This window comes from Cavia porcellus, unplaced genomic scaffold, assembly GCF_034190915.1.
Source record: "Cavia porcellus strain 051 isolate PalLab524CR breed Dunkin Hartley unplaced genomic scaffold, mCavPor4.1 scaffold_13, whole genome shotgun sequence".
NCBI classification, from domain to species: domain Eukaryota; kingdom Metazoa; phylum Chordata; class Mammalia; order Rodentia; family Caviidae; genus Cavia; species Cavia porcellus.
Genome location: NW_026947496.1, coordinates 46,277,931 through 46,304,856, shown reverse-complemented (window position 1 = coordinate 46,304,856; position 26,926 = coordinate 46,277,931). Strand labels below are relative to the sequence as shown.

Sequence of the window (26,926 nt, the reverse complement as noted above, 5' to 3'; positions counted from 1 at the left end):
ACAGTAGAAAAGCAAGGAATGTGTTCACTGGACCCAAGTTTATGCCCCGAGGAATGGGATGTGCCTGACATATCACTTGTATTACTAAAAAACATCAAAAGGTGCACATACAATATAGATATGTTATGTCTCAAATAGAAAGAGGTAAGAAGCTCTCCACAGCATGTTAACCTATTTGCAAGGCTATAGTAATGAAAGAAACTCCATCAGGAAGAGCCATCCAAATACACTACTGAGAGCTCCAAAAGTTTAGATGCTCTTCTCCTGCAAGAATGTTCCAAGGACGCCGACTTTCAACTCATGTATCTTTTGCAAGTAAGAGCCTATTTCACCAGGTAAGAGGAAATGTATGTGATTAATTTAGAAGAGTCATGTCCCATCAGATGGGCCAGGGGAACTAGGGATGGGAGAGTCTTTGGAGGCTATCATTTTTGCCTACTAGGATTTTTCACTTAAAGTAGGAAAAGTAGTTCCCTCATTATATTCTATATAGTCCTAGAATTTGACAGAAGAGGATAATTTTTATAGAATCAGAAGATACTAAGCTGAAAGGTAGCAAGCTTAAATGCTGCCTTCTAAATCAAAGTTCCATGGAACTGCTTCTCAAATTTTACTCCAGTACAGTGACTTAGAATCAAATCTCCAAAGGGAGAAGAAATAAAACATCTGAAGGGAAAGCCTTTCTTTTGTTTCTCTCCCAACATTCTGTTTTCTCCAGGGCTCTTCACAAAGAAATGTGCTCTCCTCCTCAAAAAAAGAAATTTAACAAATCCAGAGTTCCCAGTTATGAAGCAGTGAAGCCAGGAGCTTTACAGCTGCTAAGCCACAGTAAAGTAACTCAAAGCAAACAGATTTTTACTCTGGAGAAGACCTCGTGCGACACCCAAAACAGTACTTATAATACCTTCTCCTCACACAGCACTGGATACCTACTAGCAAGTTTGCTTTCTACTTAACAAGTCAGAGGCAGTAACTCAGCCCTGGGCATTTACCAAAATGTTCTGGTGCAGTGTCTGAGGGATGCAAATTGTCACAAAGCCCAAAAGTTCTCATCACCCCATTTCTGGCTTCCACCTGCACTCTGTCCTCTTGTAGTCCCTGCCAAGCTGTTACCATATGCCACCAGAGGAACTTCCCAGTAAATGTCCTAAGAGCTCATTGTTTTTGGGTATCCACTATTTGCTAAGTGCTCCAGAGATACTTCCTTCCAACAACCCTGAGACTCACAGAAAGAAACCTTGAGCGGAGCTCTGGTTAGAGAATCACTCAGTCATAGAGGTTTCTTCTCAGAATCAGGGCTTCAAGACTGGCTATGTGATTGGGAAGCTGGAACTCTTACCAGATTTCTTATTCTGGCTGCATCATGCACCAGAAGCCTCCTCCTTTCTCCACTACAGTTTCTAAGGGAGTTGCTGAGGCTGTCTGGTCCTTCTGTTTAGAAGATGTGAGCATGAAGCTCATTTCCTGGGCAGTCACCAGAGAATGACTACTACCAAAAACTGGGTGGGACTCTGGTTAAATGATGACTCCCTTGGCCTCAGAAAACTTCACTCAAGAGGCTGCAGCTTTGGCCACCACCTTAGGTAAGAGGCCTGCCCTGCAGACCTCATCCCTATTAGCCGCAGTTCTACAGCTTCAAATCAGAGAGTCTACATTTATCAATTCTGACTTTGAGATCCTTTGCTGCAATTCTAATATATGTTATTAGTATTTTGACAATAATTTTAACTCATTACAAGTTACTTTTCTAGTCCCTTCTCCAAACCCAACAACCTCTCTATTCCTTGATGCTCACTCATTTATCCAATCCAAATGACCATGAAGTCAGAGTCCCTCCCTGCACCCGTGTCTCCACGGTAGCATTCACAAAGACAGTGAACTCTGCCACTCGCTGCTGGCCCAAAAGACAGACCTAAAATAGGATTAAAAAAATAAAAACTTTATGCCCAGAAATAGCTGTTTTGAGAAGCAAAGTCATACACAAAATTTAGAGTCACTCATAATATGGCCTTTTAAAATCTGTCACATACAACGCATTCTTATGCCTTGGTGCCCCAAGCAGTTGATTCTCTAGAGACATTTCAATGAGCAATAGATAAACACACAATGTTTATGAGGAGAGGTCTCATAAACCCAGAGCAAATATTTACAATTGATTCATAAACCTCTTAGGCCCATAAACATTTTATCAAGGAAACTCTGACAATCTCCTTCCACTGAAATGAACCAGTAGGAGGCATATCCCCATGATGTCATGAAAACCAACTCCAAAAAGCTGCTAAGAAAATGTCACCATTTAAAAGAAAACTGGCAGGTTGATTAGTAATGATCCAGTTTTACTAAACAGAAAATTATTTGTGAGGTTACAATATCCCATAATAAACCTAAAAATAATATCTTATTAAAAGCAGGGGTGCCTGCAACTTTAGAATGAAAAATGAAATAAATAGCTTATCCATCTTTTTCTTAAGTAATAAAACCCTGGGTTTGTACCATTTTACAATGTGAAACAAGGCTGGCTTTGCAAGGCTAAAGATGACTTGATAAAAGGCTTTCAACTGGCAGATTGGGAATGAAAAAAAAATCTATTGAATGTATGCCAGGTAATTTTTTAAATGTGCAAACAAACTGGAAGAAGACATTAAATCTGTATTAATTTAATAACAGATAGCTCAAATCACTACAAAGTATAGAAAATAATGCAATTGGGCAATAGTATAAATAACTCTGAAAAGGACAGGCATTATCAGCCCATCTGAGCTCATGGCTGCAAAACAAGCCCACAGGAATGGACAGTCATTGAAACATGAAGGGCTCTGAGGTTGTCATAAGTCACCAAATGGCCACAGTTTTTCCGAGGGGTAAAAAAAACAGGAAAAATAATCTGCCCAGGGGAAACAGCAAACTACCTGAAGAGGATTAGAAAGACAGGGTAGAGAGGGAATATTACTGCTATGTTCTGCAGAGCTGGGACTCAGCATGAAGAATATATGTTCTAAATACTTCTAAGAATTCTGACTCTTTTACTCCTTTTCTTCCCAAATAGAAGAAAGAGCCTTTAGTTCTCCAAGTAATACTTCCTAATACCTCCAAAAAGAAAATTTCTCAGGCCCACATTGCAAGTTTCTTCTACTCAGAGGTTTTCCTGCATAAATGTACAGCACCATTTTATCTCTAGACTTTATCAGGAAATTATACTGAGCAGGCCTGAAAAAATAATGTCCAAGAATCTATTTAGCATGATATCAGCATATTGTTTTGCTTGCTTTTATCACAGCCACTGACGCCACCCAGAATCACAGCCATCAAATTCCTCATCTGCTTTTGGATGCACTGCCCACACTGTGTGCTAGGAAGACTCACGGCTCCCAGGCTTCTTGTCTACCCAGGCTTACGTCAGTCACCTATCTAGAGTTCCTTAGAGAAGGCATTGTTTTACATTCATTTGTAGGAGTTGGGTATCAGTTATTGATCTCTAATAGAATTAGAGACTTTCTTTAAAAGAGAGGCAAAAGAAAACAATGTACTGTAGTGAGACTCACAGTCCATTGTTTTGGGTTAAAGTTTTCCTCATAGAGAGACCACTTCTATAAAGAATCAAAGCAGCTGGATGTGCAAGGTGGGGAGACTTGAGCAACACAGAGAAAAACATCCTGGAACAAAGGAATTTGGTTTCATATTCTTCTACTCCATGATATTTGCAATCATTGAAGTGTAGTCCCTTGCAAGGAAAACACTGTAATGTGGCATGGGGAAGTAGAAGAAAGAACATGAAAGAAGTTGGGTTGTGTCTTTGTTCTGTAGGAGGGATGGGCATGATTTCTGATGACTTATTCCTGCACTGAAGAGATTTTTAAAAATACCTAATATATGATCAATATCAGTTGTTAACTGCAGGAAACCCTAGGTCAACCCAGGGTTTCACAGCCTCAGGATGCCTGTGATTAAGCCCTGCCTCCAACGTACCATCCAGATGACTTGGCCTTGTGGTCCAGTTTCCTCATCTATAATATGTACACAATAAAAGGGCTACTTTACTGAGTGCTGAAGGATTAGTGAGCAACATATTGAAAGAACTCAAAAGTCTGCATGCCTGCCATATATTTACAATTCATAGTCATACAACTAATGTTGGTCACTCACAAGCCAATTTAGAACCCATTAAAGAATATGAAATCTGCCTTCTCTCTTATATCCAATCCCTAAATCTCATCTGAAAGCCTCCTGGGAAATGACCTTCAGGACTAAGAATCTACAGCCTTGAGCACGTCCTGGTAAATCTCACGACTACATATCTTCACAAGAGATTCTAGAACTAAAAATGTTTTATTTATTAACACATCAGAAAAAATAATAAATGAGGCTGAGTGTGTAGCTCAGTGGTAGAGCACTTGCCTAACATGCAGGAGGTCCCAGATTTAAATACTAGCATGTCAACCAAGCAATCAATCGATCAATAATTAAAAGACTTATGCTTCACTGTAACTCATTATTAATAGTTTAAATGCTGAAAACTAGATGTAAATTTCTAAAATTAAATCATTCTCTGCATTCTACAAAGTTAGAGTCTAAGTCTCCCATGCGCAAGTACAAAGAGAAGGCAGTGATTGGCCATATTAGGGGGATGAGTCCAAAACACATAAGGATAATTTGGAATTATTTAAAAGTATTATTTTTGTAAAAAATCTGAACATCCTGGAGGATGGACTTTTGGCACAAAATTCGCCAGGAACTAAGGTCATTTTTGCTGTCAGACCTCCCACAGATGCGTCATCCTCAAGGAAACATCAGCACAGAGAACTTCTTGACAGCAGATTGTCATTAATGAGTTTCTGAATCTACTTAAGCTAGAAGCAGTGAGAGAGAGACAAAGCAAAAGCTATTACAGCTGCAAGAAAATGAAAAGCCAATAATACATCATTGGCTTTTAAATAGTTTTGAAAACATACCATTGAAAATGACAAGGTACAGTAAGAGACATTGATGTGTGTGTGATATATCACAATAACACAGTGAAAGCTCAGGAACCCCAAAAGTAGAAAAATCATCTCACTCAGCAAATATAACAAAGGCTATTTTTAAAAGGGATAAACTAGCCACGTGTGTTGGCACATGCCTGTAATCCCAGCAATTCGCAGGCTGAAGCAGGAGGATTGCCGTGAATTTACAGTCAGCCTGGGCTACATAAACAAGTTCAAAGCCAGCCTGCACTACAGTGAGAGACTCTGTCGCTAAATAAATAAATAAATAAGGCATAACTATATTTCAACACAAGTACATTAGGATGAGCTTTAAGTATATATGGCCAGAAGCCTCAGTTTCCACCAGAGGACAGAGACTCTCCACTGAGGGACAGTGACTCAGGTCCACTTGAAGAAGTGTTCTTACTCATACTTCATGTGTAAAATAAAGCCAAAAGTGTGACAACTCAGTTTATTTTAAAGCAGATACTAAATCATCTTTCATCCTATTATGGCATTCATTTATTTCCAGATTTTTTTCCAAATTAAAGATGTAATCTGAGAAATTTAAGTAAATTCAACAATATCAAGCAGCCTATAATTCTATCATCAACTAATCTGATCAAAATGTGAGGACCAACTTGCCAGCTTCTTTAGGTAGCAGTTAAATCTCCCACGAGTGAGCATTTCTTTTCACATGAATTCATCACAGCAAATGTCTGTGAATTAGTGGACTAAACGGTGGTTACTTAATTCATTGTTATGCATGAATAGTGCTTTCTTTTTTAAAAAAAAGATATCCTTTTTAAGTAATCCTTTACTCTAGAAAAAAGATGAACTTACAAATTCACTAGTTAAATATTAAAATTCAACCAAGCTGTGGGAGTCTTGTTTGTTTTTGTTTTATTTTATTACAGTAGCTTTGGGGAGAACACTTCACCACAAATCCACGTGACCTAAATTTCTTTCACATCATACATTCTTCCAGAACACGTGCTGAACACTCTGGAGAACATCTTTTGTAAGCAGTGTCTCCTACAGATTTGGGTAGATCTGGATCTCCTGTGTCCCTGTGGCACTTGGGAAGGAATTCTATTTGCCAGCCTGCCTTGCAACAGCAAGAATATGTGATTAACTTCTGGTCAAGGAGTTTAGCAAAATTGCATTTGTGTCTGCTGACCTACCTACAACACTGAGCTGCTTGTTTGAGACCCACCTGTCCCACTTGCCAACATCATAACCACCCTGGGCACCACACTGAAGTATGGTGTCACAGGACAGTGCACAGTCACTTCCTGGAACAGAGCAACAGGGACATCTGTGAAAGATAATGTAAGGATTCTGCAATATTCTACTAGAATAAGCCACTTACATTTTGAAGTGATGTGTTGATTCATTATTACCTAGTCTGCTCCGACTACTAAAGTCATATTAATTTCAATTCAAAGGACACATAACATTAAAACTGCTATAGTGTGTTTTTAGAAAAAAGATAGCAAATTATGGGAACAGGGAGTAATGTGAGATCTCAAAATGTTGTCTGCATCACTCCCTGAATGTTTCAGGGGGATATGCATCCATAAACCAAAAGCCAGAGGATGGCGCAAGCAGTCCTACCTGAATCGAGGTCTCCATTTCCATTAGCTGAGTCAACGTGCTTTTCCAAGAGAGATGAGGAAGGGTCTTGCATGTTGGAAACTGACAAACTGCTCTCCATGTTCTTTTCCCTTAATTCATCTTACAGAAAGAATTATCTAAAAGCAACCAGAAGAAAGAAAAAAAAAATCAGAGCACTTTAATTATATTAATCATATTAACTTGATCCTAAGCTCTCTAGAAGTAACATAATCCTATCAGAATTGTTACCAACTCATTATAGCATTTAGGATGTAACAGAATGTTAATAACAGAAAATATTGGAATAAAGAATAATGAGTGCTTTTCTACACAAGGTCAACCACAAAGGTCATAACAGCAAAACCTTCAATTTTACATGGATCATTCACACCTTTAATATGGACATGATTTGTACCAACAAGTAGGACTTGTTTCAATCCCTAATCCACTGTGGTGACCTTGAGCAAGCTACTTGACTTAGTAAGAAGTCCTCATGTGTCACAAGTGATCTAGCACCAAAACCAGTTGAGTATTAATGTTTGCAAGTAACATGCTTTCTGACAAATTAGAAATAAGGATACAAATTTCCTTATAATAGCACTGTCATTTCTAGCTTGCTTTCTGATATCACTTAGAGTAGAGGGAGAAAACGCCAGTCAGTTCTCACAAAGTTTTACAAATGGAGTTCATTTAGGTCAGAGTTCATGAGATACCAGAAGCAGTAATTTCTAAGGAGCAGCCATTCCAGTTCAGGAGCGTAGATATAGCTATATGATGTTTCTAAGCATTTCACTCATTCAGTGTTCTCTGATTTCACATACAGAATAAGTTAAGTCAGCAAAAGGAGGACAGATGAAGAAAATAAATAACATGGTACATCTATACTTATCAACAGAACATTGCACAGCTCACATGCTAATAAAATGTCATTTAAGAATACCACTCTTCTTAAACATGCACACACACAGCCTTCTTTGATGCTATTTAGTTTACATTCGTGAAAGATATTTTGAAACTTTGTCAAAACTGAATATCCATAAAAGATTGTTAGTCATTTGTGCAATGGCAGCGAAAAGGCTGAAAACTTCTGCCAGAAGTAGCCAGGAAGAGACTGGACATGAACAAGTACCCAGCATTGGAATTTAGTTTATTTCATATTAAATTACCTACCTGTTGCACATAAAGTGCAATAGACACTGTGGGGAGGATACAAAGCTACTTCTCAATCAAAATGCAAAGAAATAAAATACCTATCTTAGAACAGGAATTATGAAAATACCTTGAACTGGTTCATTAAACAGCAATGTAGGCATTCTGCTTCTACAAAGATGAGTTCATGAATAAGCAAATGGAATGACAATCAAGAACATAAAACACATGTAAACAATCAGATGATCCTTCATTCACTCAACACTGAGCACAGGCTTAGCATATTTTTGGGAAGCAAAAATGAAAGCATATGGTCTGAGGAACAGAAGCCAACAAATAACTTAAATCAGAGCTGTCCCAGAAGATGTGATACCTATGTGTGTTTAAAAATGACATGAAGGGGGCTGGGGATTTAGCTCAGGGGCTCAAGCCCACTGCCTGGTAAGTGCAAGGCTGTGAGTTCGATCCCTGGTACCAGAAAGAAAAAAAAAAAAAAAATCACATGAAGTAGTGAAGCATGCCTATGACTCCACCACTCAGAAGGTTGAGGCAAGAGGATCACAAGTTCAAGGCCAGTACAGACCACAACAAGATTGTCTCAAAACAACAACAAAATCATGCAAATACTATATTACTACAGGTAAATACTATACCTAAAGACACATTTAAATCCACTGCAGCATATTGCAGGGTATAACAGAGAAAGTAACTTAAAAGCATTCTTAATCTCAACCCTATGGATCCTTGTATCTAAGATAAGTGTACTAAAAATATAGTACAGACAGAAATTACCTGAATCTAAATCAACACTGGGGTTTGCTTTCTTTTTAATAACTCACAAGTAGAAGTTTTCTCATTCCCTCAAGGGCCACTGGATGAGCCTAGTTTCTGAAAGCTTAAACAGAAAGATCACTAGATTAAAGAAGCTACTGAATAGACATATGCATTCTGAGATGCACAAAATACAAAGTTGGCAAACCCAGCAATGTACCTTCAAGGCTGGCTCACTTTACCCAGTGCGGTCTGTCCTAGTCAAAATAACCCCTACATTAGTGAGCAGAACTGCACTTTCTTTAGATGATTCTTCAAGATCTGTTACAACAGGGACACAAAAACCTGTGCAAACAACCCACTCTCTGACAAAACTGAATCCAGTCAAGAAACACACCCAGAGAGCAAACCCGACGTAACGCCAAACGTCAGCAATCAGAACCATCTTGAAGAAGTCCAAGTGCCAACCTTGGCTCAGAAGCTGTCAGAGATTTCCTATTAGGAGCTACACACAGCAGACTGATCAGGGGACCATGGGCACTATGCTTGGGTTTTACAGTGGGTGATGAAATATGCCAGTTTATCACTATGGCCACTGGCATTCGTGAGTGACTATTGATAGAACCTGCAGACAAACCAATTGTCCTCCAGGTAAACAGTTCACCAGCTTAAAACTTGGTGGGGGAATAGGCCGGTGGTATGCATGAGGCCAAATTTATCCTCATCACCCCAAAATAATAGCAACAAGCAAGTAAACTAACTCTAGATAGACAAATACTCATAATAGGAAATTTTATTACAAACATGTTAACAGAGGTTCTGGTTTAGAGATGCAGACATTTCATGGGGTACCATATTGTTCATAATGCCAATGGCTGGTATAAAGCACCAGTGTAGTCCTTAGTTCAAGACAGAACACAAGTCAGTAGAGAGGTGGGCATGGATGGGTGAGGATGCACAGAAGAACAGAAAAGAAGAGTGTCTCAAGGGAAATGCCCACAGGTGAAGAAGATGGTAAGAGGAAACCAATGATCAACAGGAGCATTGGCTTAAGAGCCTGAAGAGGGATGGGGGAAAATGGTACACACTTGTAACCCCAGCCAATCAGGAGGCTAAAGCAGGAGGATTCCATGTTGGAGGCCGGCCTGGACAGCTTAGTAACACCATGAGACAGATCCTCAGGAAAGTAGAAAAGATATTAAACAAGAAGATCCAACAACAAATAGTGTGGCAGGACATGCAAAAAATTCCAAGGTAACAAAGGGTACAGGGAGAAAAACAGGATTAGGTGCACCAGCACTATCATTCCTACTCATTCTCACTTCCTGATCTGTTAAAATAAATGTTAAAAGTTGTTTTAGGCACCAGAAGACATGTGGGACAAAATTAAACAAAACCTCTGCCCTAGTAGATATCACATCCTAACTGGGAGAAAAAAGCTAATATATTTTTTAAAAATTATTTTAAAAATAACTAAATATGTATTTTATAAATTTAAAAAATAAAAACTAGTAAGTTATATAGTCTATTAGAAGGTGATCAGTGCTATATCCAAAAGAAATAGCAAGAAAGATTAGGAAAACAATGGAAAATAATGATAATTATTTAGGTGGTGGCCACCTCAGTAAGTGAGAAAGGCTTGAGCAAAGGCTTGGGGATAAGAACAAGGAAACTGGCTGAGTACAGAGGAGAAGACAATGGTTTCCAAACAAGGACCAGAACTGCATGTTACTCTGCAGGCAGCAGCGGCAGTCACAGGATGCAAGTCCAGGGAGGGAAATGACCAGAGCTATCACAGAGAAATCACTCCTGCTTGGGGAGCCAGCCACATGTAACCTGGATGGAAGGAGCAACCCCAGATGGAAGCTAACTAAAACCAAGAAAGCACAGACAAGGGCTGAAACTAAGGCACGGGAAAGGAATGAAGGAGACAACTTCAAGAAGCATCGGAAAGGTATAATCAACAGAATGCTGCAGAAATAATCCTAACAAAATGCAATCTTCACAGCACGTAGTCACAGTTGTTACAATAAATGACTTTACTTTCCACAGCCAGCTCTCAGCAACTAATAGAACTTACAGAAATAGATAATTCTGGGAGAAACATATTAAATATGAGACTAACATACCACTTCACAAGTAATTTCTATTGACTTGCTGTTTTCAAAAATCTATTCATTTTAAATGGGGAGGTGGTGGGGGGCAAATCTCACTGGGGACAATTGATCCATTAAGCTTTGCAAAATAGAAACAGGATGTTTTAGGATGGACATATAGCTCAGTGGTACAATCTTTCCACAGCATGCATGGAGCTCTGGCTTGGAGCCCTAGCACCACAAAAAAAATAAATAAATAAAAACACCACACAAAAACCAGGATATTTTAAAAGAACAAATCACTTTCCTAACAATTTCAAATGTGCTTCATTCATGTTAAGCAAGAGCTCTACCACTAAGCTACACTCCCAGCCCCCTTTTGATTCTTAAAATATATCATATAACTTCAAGGCTGAAGTACAGCCATCTATTAATTGAAGCAAGATTTTTTCCAGAAACATATGAAGGTCTAGAAAGCTGGGCTGTTAAAGGGTAACTTCTTGTTTGTACTACATGCTTTGTGATTTTATGTAAATTTTACAGTTGGTAACTCTTGTCTCCAATGAACAACAGAAATACAGCACTGGCATTTCTTACAAAAGCTGTCTTTGACCAATGAAAAAATCATTAACTTGGGAAATAAGGAGCAACGAGGCCACTACCTACCTGTGTGACATAAATAAATTTTGTTCAACCTCTGTATTTGCTAATTGCTCATCAATTAAATAGAACTGCTTGTTTAGATCCAGTCAAAAGTTCCTTTCACATCTAAGGTGCTATGAATTTACTATGTATTTTTAGTGTTAACTGTATATTTTCTCCTTCAGAGTACCCATTTTTCTGAACCAAATTTAATACAATAATCATTCTCTTTCAAGCCAATCATCCCTCATTCTTTTACCTGTTGTGCATTTACAGAACATAATTTCATAACATGCCAGGCAAAGCCATGCTAGGGAGGAAATAAGCAAGGAAAAGTACTCATTTTATACTACTCTAAAACTAATCAGAAACTATTGGTGCTTCATGGCCTATTCTGAATGGCCAATAAAACTTTCTCTATTGGCCCAGCCCAGAATGGTAACTACTAGCCACATGTGGTTTCTGGGCACTTGAAATATGGCCAGTACAATTACAGATCTGAATTTAAATGTAAGTGGCCATATTGGCAAGTAGCCATAGTACTAGGTAGCCTGGCTGGACTATGACACTATTAGCCATCTCATTTGACAGTTCCGGAATGTGTCCTGTGATAACCATCAGTCCTTGGCTCTTAAAGGTTTTAATTTAACAATGTTAACAATTAAAAGAGAGCATAGAAACTTTAAAACTTAAGAAACTTCAAAAGGAGATTTAGTTTTCCTCTAATAGTCCAATAATAACTCCTGATAAACTCCCTAACGTACTTGGCTTTTACTGAATGTGCCATAATTTTATGCCCTTGCAGTTTCGAAGGAGAAACAATGTTAGAAAACTATATGTGTCACTATATGTGTCATACTAAGCTACTTGCTTTTTCCATTCATTTAAAAACCTAAGAAAATCATCTCATATGCAAAATGTTGTCAAAAAAAAGTTATCAGACACAAACTTTTTCTGCTAAGGCAAAAAAAAGTTTGTGATTGCAATTATTAATAAATCAGTTACACATCAGTGGCTTCTGTGACACTTATCAAGCAGGGAAAAGTTTGCTAAAGTCTTCATGGCTCCACAGTGTTTCAACTGTATCCATTTGCATCGAACTAGACACTACAGAAAGGTAATCTGGGACTATAAAGTAAGATGTTGATTTAAATGTACCAAATCAATCACTTTAAATAGAACTCAAGGGTAAACAACATAAATACCAAAGAGAGAGTCACTGGAAAGTGTGGCAGACTTAAATCTCACATCACTGTTGGAAGGACAAGTGAATGGTATTCTACTCAGAGGCTCTAGGTCCACCCACGTAGCTGGAAAATTATTTATTTTAGCAAAAGGCATTGTCACACTTTGACTTATTTTAAATATTTCTTTTTTTCTTCCTACAAAAGACATTTAGCCTTGATACAACCCCCCAACCCAAATAAAATATACAAAGGAGTGAACTAAAATCACTTCTGACCCAACACCCAGGGAAAATCACTTTTATATTTATAGTATCTCCTCCTAAATATTTTTTCTGTGTTCATACAGAATTAAAACTTCTAATCCATTCTTCATCTAAAAGTACATAGAAAGCATTCCCTCTGCCCCGTCACCTCAGTTCTTTGAGAACATGACTTGAAAGTGGTTGTATAATTTTTATTATAATAAAGTAAGGTACTTTGTTGACATAACTCTACCAATGACTATTAAGTTGTTTGTGTTTCTTTAATTCTTCACCCTTAAAATAAAAAGTGCTGTGATTATCAGTCTCAATCATCTCTGATGTTTCCTTAATGGGAAATCCCACAAGTTAGATCATTACACATCAAAATTTGTTAAGGATCAAGATATGGAGCCACATTTAAAGACTGTGACAGATCCTGCTAAAATACTGTCTAGACAGCTTTATTCATGTACATCCCAACTAGCAATAGACCAGAGTTGTCTACACCCAATCTCTTCCCCAGTCCTGAATACTGATTGCTTCCACATTGTTCAATTTAATATTCAAAGGTTGAATATCTCTCATATCCTTTCTATATGTTAACTCTACTGCTCGACAGTATGGAATTCTAAGAGTTGTATATATTTTATCTCATGAAACTATTTTTCCCAATTTGCCCTTGACCTGCAGAAATGTTTTTTCCAACCAACTCAAATCTATCAATTGCTGTGCTTCTTCTAAAATTTACATTTTTAAAAATTCCTCCCAATCCTAAAATATCAGAAATCTAACTGCTTAGGGATTTCAAGTTTTGCATTTAACTTTTGTTAACATGTAGAAAATTATGTTCCAATAGTTTGTGAGCTGTACCTCTGGACTCATCCTCTTCCCGCCAATCCTCCTCCAATCCCAGTGAAAAAATCCACTCTTCCCTCACTGAATATTTACACCCTGCCTTTATCACAAATTACATTCTTAAATATCCAGTATGTTTCAGTATACCAAACTTTCATCTAATTATGAGAAAAGCCAGAGAAATAGGAACTAAAACTACTGTTTATGTATTCCTCATAGTTAAGCACTGATTAAGCCTGAAGTCATTTGAAGTATGTTTATAAAGGAATGACAATGGTGTTTGCAGAATGGAAGCACAGTTCCAGTCCCTGATGACTCTATTGTCACAGCACATTCTAGTATGAATAGAAAATATCCATAAAGAGGTCACAGGGAGAAATTACTGTGTGTTGGAGACTGTTAAACTACTCCCACTGATATCCATTTTCTCTTCCTGTCTACACTAAGGGATCACTGACTAACCAAGACATTTCCCAGTGCTCCTTACACTAAGACAGGATCAAGTAATTAAGCTCTAGCCAGCAGGAAGTTTGCAGGATTGATGTGTTGGACTACGGAGTGGGAGGGGCCTACTCCCACCACCTAACTCATAGGATGGGCAGCACTACCTCCCAGGTGCCAGCACCCATGAAAGATCCTACCAAAGATGAAGGAAAGTTGATTTAAGGCCTCAGACTTCTAACTTTGGGGTTGCTAGTATGAGGCCAACAACAACTCTAAAGAAATACACTCTAAAAGTTTTGTGTCCCTTTTTAATATCCTATAATTAAAATGCAAGATTATTAGTGTTATAGTCAGTACATATCCTAAGTTTTGCCCTACCCATAGTGCAAAATGCTATCATTTTAGTATTTACAAAAAATACAATTTGCATTAAAATGTTGATCAAGGTCCCTAAACCTTCAGAAGAATGGAATCGTAAGAAAATAAAATGGGAATATTCTCCACTGCACAGAGACTGGGCATGAGACTTATGTCTGAAAAAAGGTGAGGTCAGAATCACCTATAATTTCATAAAATTTCAGTGCTTCTCAAAACTTAAAATAGCAGAAACAACTGCAGGGTCTGACATTTGTAATCATAGCAAGTTCCAAGGTGGTGCTTATGCTACAGGTCCAGTGACCATACTTGTAAGAATGTTGCTTCATGGAATGAAAATTACATAAAGCTTGTTAGAAAAATAAAAGTAACTCTTCAAGCAAAAAATATCTATTGCAGGTATACTAGAAAACATACTATTTCTGCAAGGCATCTAAATGTGTAGGAAAAAAAGTTGATTTTTCTGAATTTGCTTTTGTGCAGAAGATTCCTTAAAGGATGCCAATAATAGCAAAATCAACTGTTTTACAAGGTTAGGCTTGGCTCAATTGTGTCAGTCAGACTGCCATCACTGGGACATAATGAGATAATCAACTGAGATAATCAACTTAAAAGAATCAACTGAGAAAATCAACTTAAAAGAAAGAAAGATTTATTTTAGTTCATGGTTACAGAGGTTTCAGTTCATGGTCAAGTGGCCTTGTCACTGTGAACCTGTGTCAGCATGATCCATCATGGCAAGAGTACATAGCAGAAGCCTGTTCATCTCAGGGCAGGAGGCAAAGAGAGAAACAAGAAGGGGTGGGGTCCCAACCTGTCTTTCAAAGGCACATTTCCCCCATGACTGAACTTTGTCCCACCAAGTCCCCTCTTCTAAAGGTTCCCTCAAATCCAAACAGCAACACAGGTTAGGGAGCAGGATTTAATACTTAATCCTTTGGGGTACACTTCCAAACCACAGCAATGAACCATCTTTCTAAAGTCAGACACACCTGTTCTCCATAAAACTCCACTATGAACTACAATGGTAAGTATTCATCCCATTATTCATGGTTGAACCACTTTCTTAACAGATCTAAGTATTGGGACAAATTATTTTTTCCAGGCCCCAGTTGTCTGAAATATAAAAGAAAGTGGATTACATAATTTTGCTTCTCGTTATGACCCTCATTGTTAGCAGATTTTTTTTAATATGAGTTATGTCTACATATGATTATAAAAGCCAAATAAGTCTAGAGATTTCCCCTCCAGGAAGGGAAAAAAAAGCAAAAAGAGAAATGCCCATTCTTCTCTCCCCTCCCAAGAAAACCACTTTCAACTCTTAGCTGATTAAGCATCCATGTGCATGATGTTGCACAATCCACCACTTAATTTCAGTCTCTGCCATTATCAGGTGATAGACTGCTACATCTCTTTCAACGTCCTGACCTCCTCACACATGTCCACAGTACTACCACATCTTGTAACTGTACCACCCAGTCATGTAGTACACTGTGTAGTATACAGATTTTTCTGATAAAGCTTTCAGTCATTTTCCATATCCTTTTCTGCATACTTATCCACAACTCAAATCCTAATTTTCCATTCACTTCCTAAAGATGCTCTCCATCAATCAAAATACATAATTAATTTCCACTTGAAGCAGTTTCTACTGGGCCTTCCTTGCTAACCTAATCTTGACTAAAGCTTCCATTCCAGGAACAGAGGTGTTATCTTTACGTGCCCTCCCTTTTTTGTAGGATCTCCTGGCTTCTTCCCTCTTGTTTCTCTCTCTCCTGTTAATGGAACACATTATCTACTAGATTCCTAATAAAGGGTTTATACAGAAAACTTGTGAAGCTTTCTTTGACTAAAAGGGTCAAAACTATTGTCATAATAACTAATAGTTTAGGTAGTTTGAAAAGAAATTTTAAATCGGGAAAGTATTCTCCCTCAAAATTTTTTGATGCTTTGTTTGTACAGTACTGAGAATTGAGTCCAAGGGGACTCTATCACCACGCTACATTTCCAGCGGTTCTTATCTTTTATTTAGAGACAAGCTCTTGCTAAATTTCCCAGGCTAGCCTCCAACTCAAGATTCTCCTGCTTCAGCCTCCATAGCTGCAATCACAGGCATGCTCCACTGCACCCACTTGCCTGTAAATTTTGAGGGCTTTCCTCCATTCCCTTTAGTTCTAATTGTAGAGAAGTCTGGTATCATCTTAACTGCTGCATTTTTTGATGTTCAGAATTCTCAAAATGCTGTGCCTAGTAACAATCTATTTGTGGGCTTGGAGACAGTAATGTCCTCTTTCAAGAATGAAATTCATGTAAGAAATGCTAAAAGTACATAAGAGTTTATAGTAATCATGATTCCCCATTACATTGCTCTGAAGCCTTAAAATGTATGCATTTATTAGTTGGAATGGTTTTATCCTAGTTTGTTTGACTTTATTATCTGTGATAGTATAAACAGCTATTTTAAAGAAAACAAGACATTAGAATAGCCAGTGCTGATTTAGTATCATCTTACTCTGAAGTCCTACTATGCTTTTGTTTTTCTGTTTCCTTTGGTTCTATCTTGCTATATTATTGGATATTATTATGTATGATAGTATAAACAAATTTTCTATAGAAAATGAGATAATATAGTAGCCATTGTTCATTCTCTGCTATTTGGTTCTGAAATCCCTGTAATGCTTTCATTCTCTTGAATGGTTTTATACTGTTTTGTTATATTTGATACTATCATATATGAAGCTATGCTCGACTATTTCAAAGAAAGAGACATTATGGTAGTTACTGTTAATTATGGGTTGTCTTATGGTAAAATGCTGTCACTTTCATTGTTCTGATTTGATCTGCTTTGTTATGTCCTCTTCTGTCTTAACCTCTTTAAAATAAAAAATAAAAAATAAAATTCGTGTTATTAAATTGTAAGATATTTTGTTAAATTATCACTAATTTCCTCATCTCCATTTTCTCTTTCATTCTAATATTCATTCATTCAAATATCAGACCTCCTTAAGTTTCCCCTTTATTTCTTACCACTTTTTTAACCTATAATCTAGTTTATTTCTTAAACTTTCTCTCTAGCTTTTATTTTTATTTTTTAATTTGTGAAATTCTTTTTAATTTTCATAATATTACTTTTTGTACCCTAGTCTTGTCCTTGTTACATGAATGCATAACCTGTTATATCCCTAAGACTATGAATGATTTTTTTTTCCTTTTATATAAGTTATTATTTTTCCTGTTGGTTTTGGTTACTAGCGTTTTATATTAGCTGCCTGTCAGCAATCTGGTAGTATTCTGTTGTTTGCTTATAGTATTTCATAGCAGAGAGTAACGAGGCTGATAGGTATGTCTGAGTACATTGGTGGAAAGTCCTGGTAGGAATCATTGTGGAGATCTGCTGGGCCATCCCGTGAGACAAGCCTAATGCCAGTAAGTAAGCCTTTGCTCTTAGGTTGGTCAAATTACCCATATTCCAATATTGAAAGGCTGATGTTATGAGAAAAAGGGACAGAGCGGCAGAGACAGAGAGAGGAAGAGGAAGAAGAAGATAAGGAGGAGGACAAAGAGGGGAAAGAGAAGGGAGAAGGAGGAAGAGGAGAAGGAGGTAAACAACTTCTTAAATCCATACAATAAACGTGTGTCCAGCTCCAACTTCAGATTTACAAGTATAAGTCAATAAATTATTTTCTTCCATAAATCAGTTCTAATATACCACTGTTCCATCTTGATGTCTGTCTTATTAAAAGCATGTTAAATATCATTTTGCAACTGGAGCTGTCATCAAACTCAAGTGGAAAGTGAAAGTGCACACCGTGCTCACAATGCTCATAATGTTAAGCTTCTTACCTTGCAGTTCTCCTGGGGTTTATTTATTTATTTATTTTCCTTTCTGACTTGAGAAAAGATAGTATTCTCTAGGCAGAAAATAAAATGTAACGGTCTAAACTAACAGCTTGTGAAATTCCAGACATGCTCCAGGCTGCCCTTGCAAGCCTACAATGTCTAAATCACACAGAAAGCTGCCTCATTTCACACTCCAGGAATTTCAAAATGAGCACAGGAAACCTAATCTGAGACCTTTCAAAAATATTTCAATCAAAATAGAAAATCTCCAAGGAGTCTAAAGGATGCACAACCAAATACTGGAACAAAACTTTGACCTTTAAAAAACTATGGCTTTCCGAAAAATCATGGCCTTCATTTTCCTAAGAAGCAACGTGAAAACACTCTGGAATCACAAGAATTTCGGGGAAAACCATATCAGTAAATGGCTTGAAAGATAAAAAGCAGTGTTAAGTGCCATGCACTATTATCAACACAAGCTTTCTCCCATTTACGTTTACCGTCACCCAGAATGCTCTGCTAATAATGCCTAAGTACATCTCTTCAGCACTCTGACCAGCCAGCACTCAGCCTTCCTAAGAAGAGACAGACTCTGCTTCATCCCATCATCAAGAAAGATGAACTGACTGGGGCAGAAGGTTCATGGACTAGTGTCATTCACCGCAGGCCTAGTTTGATTTACCCTGCTTAGAACTGCAATTTACTCACCATTTTCCAACCAGGCTTCACTGGTTTTCACTCAAAATGGATTGAAACTCGACACAAGTTGCTGCCCCCTCATAAGAAATGCTTATTTTTTACAATCAGATTCATACCTCAACATTGGAGATAATGAGCCTTCAGGAGCAAACACTAGGGTTGGAGGCAGTCACCCCCTGCCATAGCAACTTTCTGTGTCTCATTCGTGGCTTCCACTGGCACCTCTTAACTGCCCCAAATGGCATATATGACCTGAGAGTGCAAAGTAAGTTAAATCAGCTATACACAAATGGTCGTGTACAAAATGTGAAAAGAAAGCCTTGCCATGTTTAAGAAAAGGAAAAGCCCAAAATGCAGACCAGCTCCCAATACCTTGAATGTAGATTTATTTATTGGCCATATATTATTTATAAAAAGAAAGGTGTTGCAGGGGATATAGCTCAGCAGCACAGTGCCTGCCTGGCAAGCGCAAGGTTATGAGTTCAATCCCTGGTATCAAAAAAACAAAAAGTGTGATTCCCCTTATCCAGCTACCTTACTTATAAGCTACCTAACTTTCTTCTATGGAAGGCTAAGGGTGAAACACCCCATGAAATACTACGCCAAGTTAGGAGCCCTTTATCTGAAATCCTTATGGCTGGACATGTTTGGAATTTGAGACTTTTTTTCTGCTTTTGAAAGATCCGCGTAAAGATAATGAGTTTTTTTAGGGACAGGACTAAAATCTAACACAAAATCATGTTTTATACTAAGACACCTTATATGCAGAGTCTGAAGGTAATCTTATACAACATTGTGATAATCAGAAATACATGATATGGAACTCTCCTCTTGTAATGCCATGGTTCCAGCTCAAGAAGTTTCAGATTTTAGAACACTTTGGATTTTAGATTTTCAAGCTAAGGATGCTAAAGAAATACACAACAGCTCTTGGCATCAAAGTAGCACTATAGGATTTCTTGCACCAGAAATTTCCATCCAAGTCACAAAAGTAAACACCAACCTTCAGTAAGCATAAGACTGGACTTGGCTTTGATCTCTATAAAACAAGCATGAGTTTTAGAATTAGAGACATGGTGACTTTCATTTTTGACATCTTGGATTAACACAAAGCATAAGATTTCCTCCATCATCTTCTAAGACTTAAGAGGAATAAATTAAGTATCAACTGAAGTTTGAACAAAGCTAAGTAAACATATTCCACCATAGGTCTATATTTTATTACACATCACACATAAGCATGTAAGTCATTTTAGGAAACTTGAATATTCATTGTCTATACAACCATGAGAACTCAAGAAGAAACTTACAGAGACATCTTCAGTAAACTCAATATGCAGAGACAGTGTCTAATGCCATCTAATTATCTGGGTGTGATTACTTCAAGCCAGATAGATGCATCACAGTCATAATGCTTAAGCAATGTCACCAAACTCCAAATGCCCAAAGGAGCACTTCTTCACCCAACTGAAACATCAGTGATGAAGAAGACCACCGCTGAGTATCCTCCTTGAGCATAACACTCATAGGGCAGCACTGGCCTGAACTGTTCAGCAGTCTGGCTGAAATTCATACAAGAACTGAAGGGCATTTTAGGTGCTTATCTTATGCAAAGCCATAAAACTAAACACACATCAAATTTCATGTAAGTTAGTTGCATGAGACATTTAGTCTGAGTTAACTGCAAATTATGCAAAGTAAATAAAAACACCCTTACTTTCATTAGTAGGGAACTTGGAAAATATACAGCACTTTGCCAGAGACAGCAGAAGACCTGGATTTACTTGGTGGAGTAGTATCACTTAGTACATAGTGGTATGAACTCCCGGCTTTTGAACTAGCTCAAGCAACACAGATCACAGCTGCAAAACAGAGGGATTGTTCTAGAAACTTCCTCACACCTCACCTCCCATCAGGAATCTTGATAGAATTTTCAGTGCGACTAAAAAGATAAGTATGAAATAAAAGTGGCCTTTATTTTAAGAATGTGGAGAGAGACTCCATGACCTCCGGGCTTTGGCATTCTCTCTGCCCGACACGTGGTGTGGGGGCATATATGTAGCTTAGGTATGGGGTGGAGCCTAAGGAGCATTACTGATGTACAAGTAGCTCTCTGAAATTCATTTCACGCCACAGGTAAATTGCTTAAGAGCGGGGAAGATGACCTCAAGATAGAGCCTCTTGGTTCTGCCTCCCAGCCTCCCACTGCTGCAGCTTCCCATCCTGGGCACAAAATCCTTTCAAATCTTAGTGCTTATTTTCTTTCCCTGTTAAAGCTAAGTGTATATGGTAAGAGTGAATGACATAACATCCACTAGAATAAAACAGGAATTCAGAAAAGGAAATAGTCATTAATGTCAGAGCTGGATCACAAAAGCTTTCAGGAAAGCGGTAGGTCAGAGCTGGGCCTTGAGAAATTGAAAGAGCTTGAAGAGGCTGGTGCAGGAGTGGGGAGTCCATCAGGCTAGGGAACCCAAGCTTGATGGGAGAAATAGAAGTAGATCAGACTCTGGGTCTGAGAGCCTGAAGAGAGAACTGCCAGGGGACACCCAAAAATAAGTAGCCAGTTGATAAGGGCCTCCAAATGCCCACCTGCCAATTAAAAGACAAAAAAAGCCATTTTAGTTTATAGTGGCAGACAGGGAAAAAGTAGAAGGGGATGCATGCCTTCCATTTGACAGCTAGTAGTAGCAGGGTAGAACATTCAAGTCCTAAAGACAATGCAGGACAATTACCCACTCCAAGCTCCCACAACCACTTTGATTCTGCATAGAACTATTCCTTGCAATTGAACATCAGCATGGTCAACTCAGCTGGTATCCTGCATCCCAGGGTTGGCTATTTTTCAATATAGCACTGGAGACTGTGTATTAGGGAAGAGATAAGAAGAGAAAAACTAAAGTTGTTCCTTGTTAACTTGAATGAAAATGATGACATCCAGCCCTCCCTATCTCCTAGCCTAAAATGAGGGAGGGCACTTACCAGGGATTACATATAACAGGCCAGGAGATGTCAAAGGCTCTTGAATCTGTCTGCTTCAATTAGAAACCACTACCAGCTACATTCTGTTGCACTCCTTTTTCTTTTTAATTAGCACCTGGACATGAATGCTTCTCAGAGGAGCAGGCCTGGCTTAACCCTCTCTCCTTCCCTGTCTCCTCCCTACAGTTAGGGAGCCTCTTTGAGGAAATGCAGAAAGAAACTCACCTGCCACTGAATAAATCCCTTAAAAAATGCCACCACTACATCCCAAAACCTAAGAAGTGTCTTAGACACATACCGTTTTATGTACTTGGGACTTGAAAGGTGTTTCCTTCATCTGACCAAAAACTAAAGCTGCAGGCCATAAATGTGATAAGTAAAGACAAAGCATGCAGGATACAAGCTACTCCTCTCAACCACTAAATTCAAATTGTCCTGTCCAAGTAAATCCAAGCAAGTGTCTCAGACCAAAGAACATGAGATAAACTAGTGACAGGTTTTCACATACAGCTAGCCTGAGAGGGGTAACTTTACTTTGGCTTAAGGGACATGTTTATTTTTATAACATTGTACAGATACACAGGTACATGCTTATCATTACAATTATAACTGTTTATAAATAAAAGAATGCAAATTGTAAAACAACTGTGATTTGAGTGTCTCTGTAAACAGACAAAATCTCAAAGAGTTAATACCAACACTACTAATAAGAGATAAGCTGCTTGGAAAAGTCACTATTTGACCCTGGATGTCTTATCCTCACAAATATTCATCACCACTGTGCTCCTCTGAAGAGTAACATCTCAGAATCAACCCTCATTCTGCAAATCTCTTTCCTAAGATTACTCTTTCCCACATCCCTGCCTTTAAAAAGGCAAAGCCAGTTTCTTATCTGCAGAAGAAAAAGCAAATATCACCCTAACAGAACCACAATTTGGCTTTTTGTTGTGTGTGCTCTTTGCTTTCTGCCCCCTAAATTTTTCCATCATTGTCTCAACCATACTCCACTTAGTAGGACACCTCTCCAAACTTTGGGCATAAGTAAGGCATTGCTTTCAGACATAGTGCCAACTGGAAAGCTGCTTACAGTAATCTTCCAGGAATATCTATCTTCTTTAATTGAAGAACTCTAAGCCCTGTACCAATTGGTACCATCTGAATCTATGACAGATCCTTTATGCAGCTACATGCCCAGTGAGTGGCTTTGTGTGGTATACAGGCAAGATGATCACTACTGCATAGGAAAAAAAAAAAAAAAAGAGTAGGTTCTATTTGGAGGTGGGGAAAAAAGAAAATGTCTGCAAACAAAATGCTTCTTCTGTAATTGATAAGCATGCATCTGTGTATCTGTACAAAACTATAGGAGTAAACATGTCACTTAAGCCAAGTTTTTAAAATATGTGTGTCAAGCAAAAGTTCTATTCAGTCATTCATCACAGGAAAAATTGAAAATTGGGGGAGTTGAAGATTAAAGTGACAGCCAAAGTCACACAAAAACCAGAAATAGGTCTCTAAATACCCAGAAATGAGGTATTTATTTTAGCTCAGTGGTTTAGTACCTGCCTAGCAAGTGTGAGATCCTGAATTTGATTTCCAGCACCCCAAAAGTAAGTAAGTAAGTAAATAAATAAATAAATAAATAAATTCCCAGAACTGTTCATTCTGTTAAAGGACAGTTACCCCCTACTTAGTGCACTTTCTAAAATAATCCCAAAGGCAACTGCTATGAAAATTCATCCACTTCAATTTGGTAACAGTTGAATTTTTCTAGGTTAAAAGAAGTTAAATTTCCACATGCCAGAATCACCAGCTTCACAGCCTGAGGGCAACTGTACCAGGGAAGGGGTACAAAACCAGCCATGAGACCCCTACAAACAATAGGTAACAGTGTTATGTCCACGTAAAGAACAGCAAGCAATTTTTGTTTTCAGTTTACAACATTAGATAGAAATAATCCAGTAAAAGACCAAAAACTGGTCACATCTAAAAGATGCTCTACATCTATGGCAATGCTAAAGAAGGAAAAAAAAAAATTCTAGCTCTCCTCCTTCAACTTGCAATCTTTCTGCTTCTCCCCAGCAACTAATTCTTCCTAATATTAGTGGAGAAGGAAATTGATGTAAATACTATACTATTTCCTCAAGATGAAACTTCAGAAATTCAACACACTTCAAATCTTTACTGGTCAATTTATATGACAATAAGTGACAATCTATCCTAACCCTGAGACATGGAGTTAAAAACTGATTTAAGCTTTATTTAAAAACTCCTCTCTTGCATTGATAATCCGAACTAAATGTAAAAAGAAAATGTTATAACCTTATTCCACTTAAAAATTAAATGCTAAATGCTAAAAGCAAATCTTATTTGTATAACCATGCAAGACCTCTCTAGACACTCAGTTGCCTTATCAATAAAATACTGATTTATTTTCAATAAAATATTGATTAATTTTAACTACTAATTTATTTTCAATAGAATATTGATTTCTAGGTGGGCAAGTACTCACCTAGAAAGATTAAAAGCTCAAATGCATTCAAATTCTAGGCAGTGCCTCACATAATCAACTGATGGCCTCACCATCTCGAGACAATATAATACCAAATAATAACATATTTGTTAATATATGAAAAATAAACAACACTCATTCCATAGGTTCAACACCTATTATAAGCCTACCAGATGGACACATTATGGTAGCAGCTTTTCACTAGAACACTGCTAAACTGACAGTACAAATTAATCCTGAAGGATTGTATTAGGTAACTTCTTATGACTCATATAACCATCCTTGTTACATTGGAAGTTCTAACAGTAGTATTTATTACTACAGAGCCCTTCCATTTAAACATCTTGTATACACTGACTTAAACACAGCCAATACTTGTTTTACCCAACAAAATTTTTTTCCTAAGAATTGTCCAACCAAATTTTTAGTCTTACAGAGAGAAAACTTTGTAAATCTGCGGCCAAACTCTAAAGTTAAGAATGGAAAGCCTTAGACTTCAGTGGACTTTTTCTCTGTGTTTATCAGTAGACTAGAGTCATCCAACATTAACATTAGCCAGCAGTGGACTCAGAGTATCTTTTAAAGACTTAGGAGTTAGAAGAGCAAAATCAACCCAGGCATTGCTCATCAAACCCAGGTGTGCTGTTCCTGGGGTTGTGTGTGTTGGCACCCTCGGTGATCTTTCTGGCACCTTAACCACAGTACAAATGAAAACAGGACCTGACCATCACAGCACCACACTTCTGCACAGTGAACTACAACTCAACCACTACTTGTAAACAGCATGGATTGTACACAGCCATCACTTAAGGTAAGGAGTGCTTTTACTATACTATGGAGACACAAGTCAAAAGATGAATCACATGGGCACGTCATCAGCACAGATGTACTGAATCACAGGGTTTTGCTTTGGTTTTTTTTGTTTTGTTTTGTTTTGCTCCAATATGGAAACATAGAGATCGCTGAGATTCAATGTCCTTCTTTTGTAGTTAAGAAAGCTGAGACTCAGAAAGATGGCAGCATTCATCTTGGGTCACCTACCTACACAGACCCATCTCTGAAATTAGAAGACAGGCCCTAGTTCCCTACAGCAGTTCCATCAGGAATCACCCATACAAGTCAGGATTTATAGATTCCTGTGAATGGTCAGGTTGACTTTCTGATTTGTTGTGACAAGTATAATCTACCTATAAACACATACAATTTTGTTTGTTTGTTTGTTTGTTTTTTGAGACAGGCTCTGTATTACTCCAGGTTGGACTTGAACTCACTATGTAGTAGTCCAGGCTGGCTTCAAACTCATACTTAGCTTCCTGTCTCAGCCTCTCAAGTGCTAAACTTATAGGGATAAGCATCCAAGTCTCCTTAGTCACTGTTACCTGTGGAACAGGGATAGTAAACTGCAGCTGAGGCAACATTAGAACCATCAAAATCAAATCTTAAATTGCATGTCTCAATACTATTGTGACACGTCTTTGAGTTGCTACCTTAAAGCAGGATAAAAATTCCATATTACCCCTACACTGCTACATGAACCTAAAATTTTTTAATAGTAAAATGCAAAGAGAGAGATGTTGCCCAAACCCATTGCATCAGAATCAGAGGTCATGAAAAATTTTACAGAGATGGTTTTTGTCCAAATTTTGTTTTTAAAAAATGAACAAGAACTCTTATTCTGATATCCTCACAAAACACAGAAGTGTAGGCCCCGGAAAGTTTGAGCTCACATTATATAGGCTTGTTAGACCCCAAAGGATCCTACATCCCACTAACTGAATCCCATAAATATGCTCCCATCCTAGTTTGCATCAATGTTTCTTCTAAGTCCTCTGAGGCCCCTGGCACATAGAGAAATATAGAAAATGCTATCTCAGCTAAAGTGAGTCCAAAGGGGCTGTGATGAACAGTTTAATATTCCCAGGAAAGCCTCTGATTAAAAGGGAACACAGGAAGGAGTCAGGAACTTATTCTGGCTTTGTTTTATTAACGCCACGAATCACAGAACTTGCCATTTATATCTAACAAGTTTTTTTTCTAATTGGTCTATAATTTCTGCAAGAATCACAGGGTTTTGCTTTGGAAGAGAAAAGACTCCATGATCACTTATACCATCATTAGTGAAGTGCATCTCTCAGTGGGATTGAGGTTCAAGGTACTGGCATCTTAACAGGCAATGTGAAACACCACTAGCTCAGCAGGTCTGGCTAGCACTCAAGGAGCAAGGCACACCAAGACTACACTTCTCTCTACGATGGGAACTGCAGAGATCACCACCACCCCAGCCCCTGCCCCTGCATGGCCCAGAAATGGATCCTGCAGGCAGTAAAAACTTGAGTGGGAGTCTGGAAGCTTTAGAGTATGCCTGCATTTCTTCCACCTCCCCAGCTGGCAGACCAGCATCAAGCTAAGATAAAGATCTGAGACGGTATTTATTTGTGGCTGGGAGGAAGCAAAGTGTGTGCAAATTTAATGCTTACTAAGGAAAAACTAGCAGATCTCCTTTCTCAAAGAAGAGCCTAGCCAACAATTCCTTCAGACCACCAACCTCCCCTCCCTT

At 38.1% G+C, this 26,926-nt stretch overlaps 1 protein-coding gene across 5 annotated transcripts in view; it reads right to left on the bottom strand.

Annotated features, from left to right (window-relative positions):
• The window catches only part of Sfmbt2 (Scm like with four mbt domains 2), a 295,751-nt gene that overhangs the window by 186,437 nt on the left and 82,388 nt on the right, over window positions 1-26,926 (bottom strand). For all 5 annotated transcript variants that reach the window (XM_063260159.1, XM_063260158.1, XM_063260160.1 and 2 more), the window contains one exon: window positions 6,579-6,715. In XM_063260159.1, the coding sequence (XP_063116229.1) occupies window positions 6,579-6,678 (100 nt within the window). In that variant the 5' untranslated portion in view covers window positions 6,679-6,715. The remainder of the gene's footprint in view (window positions 1-6,578; window positions 6,716-26,926) is intronic.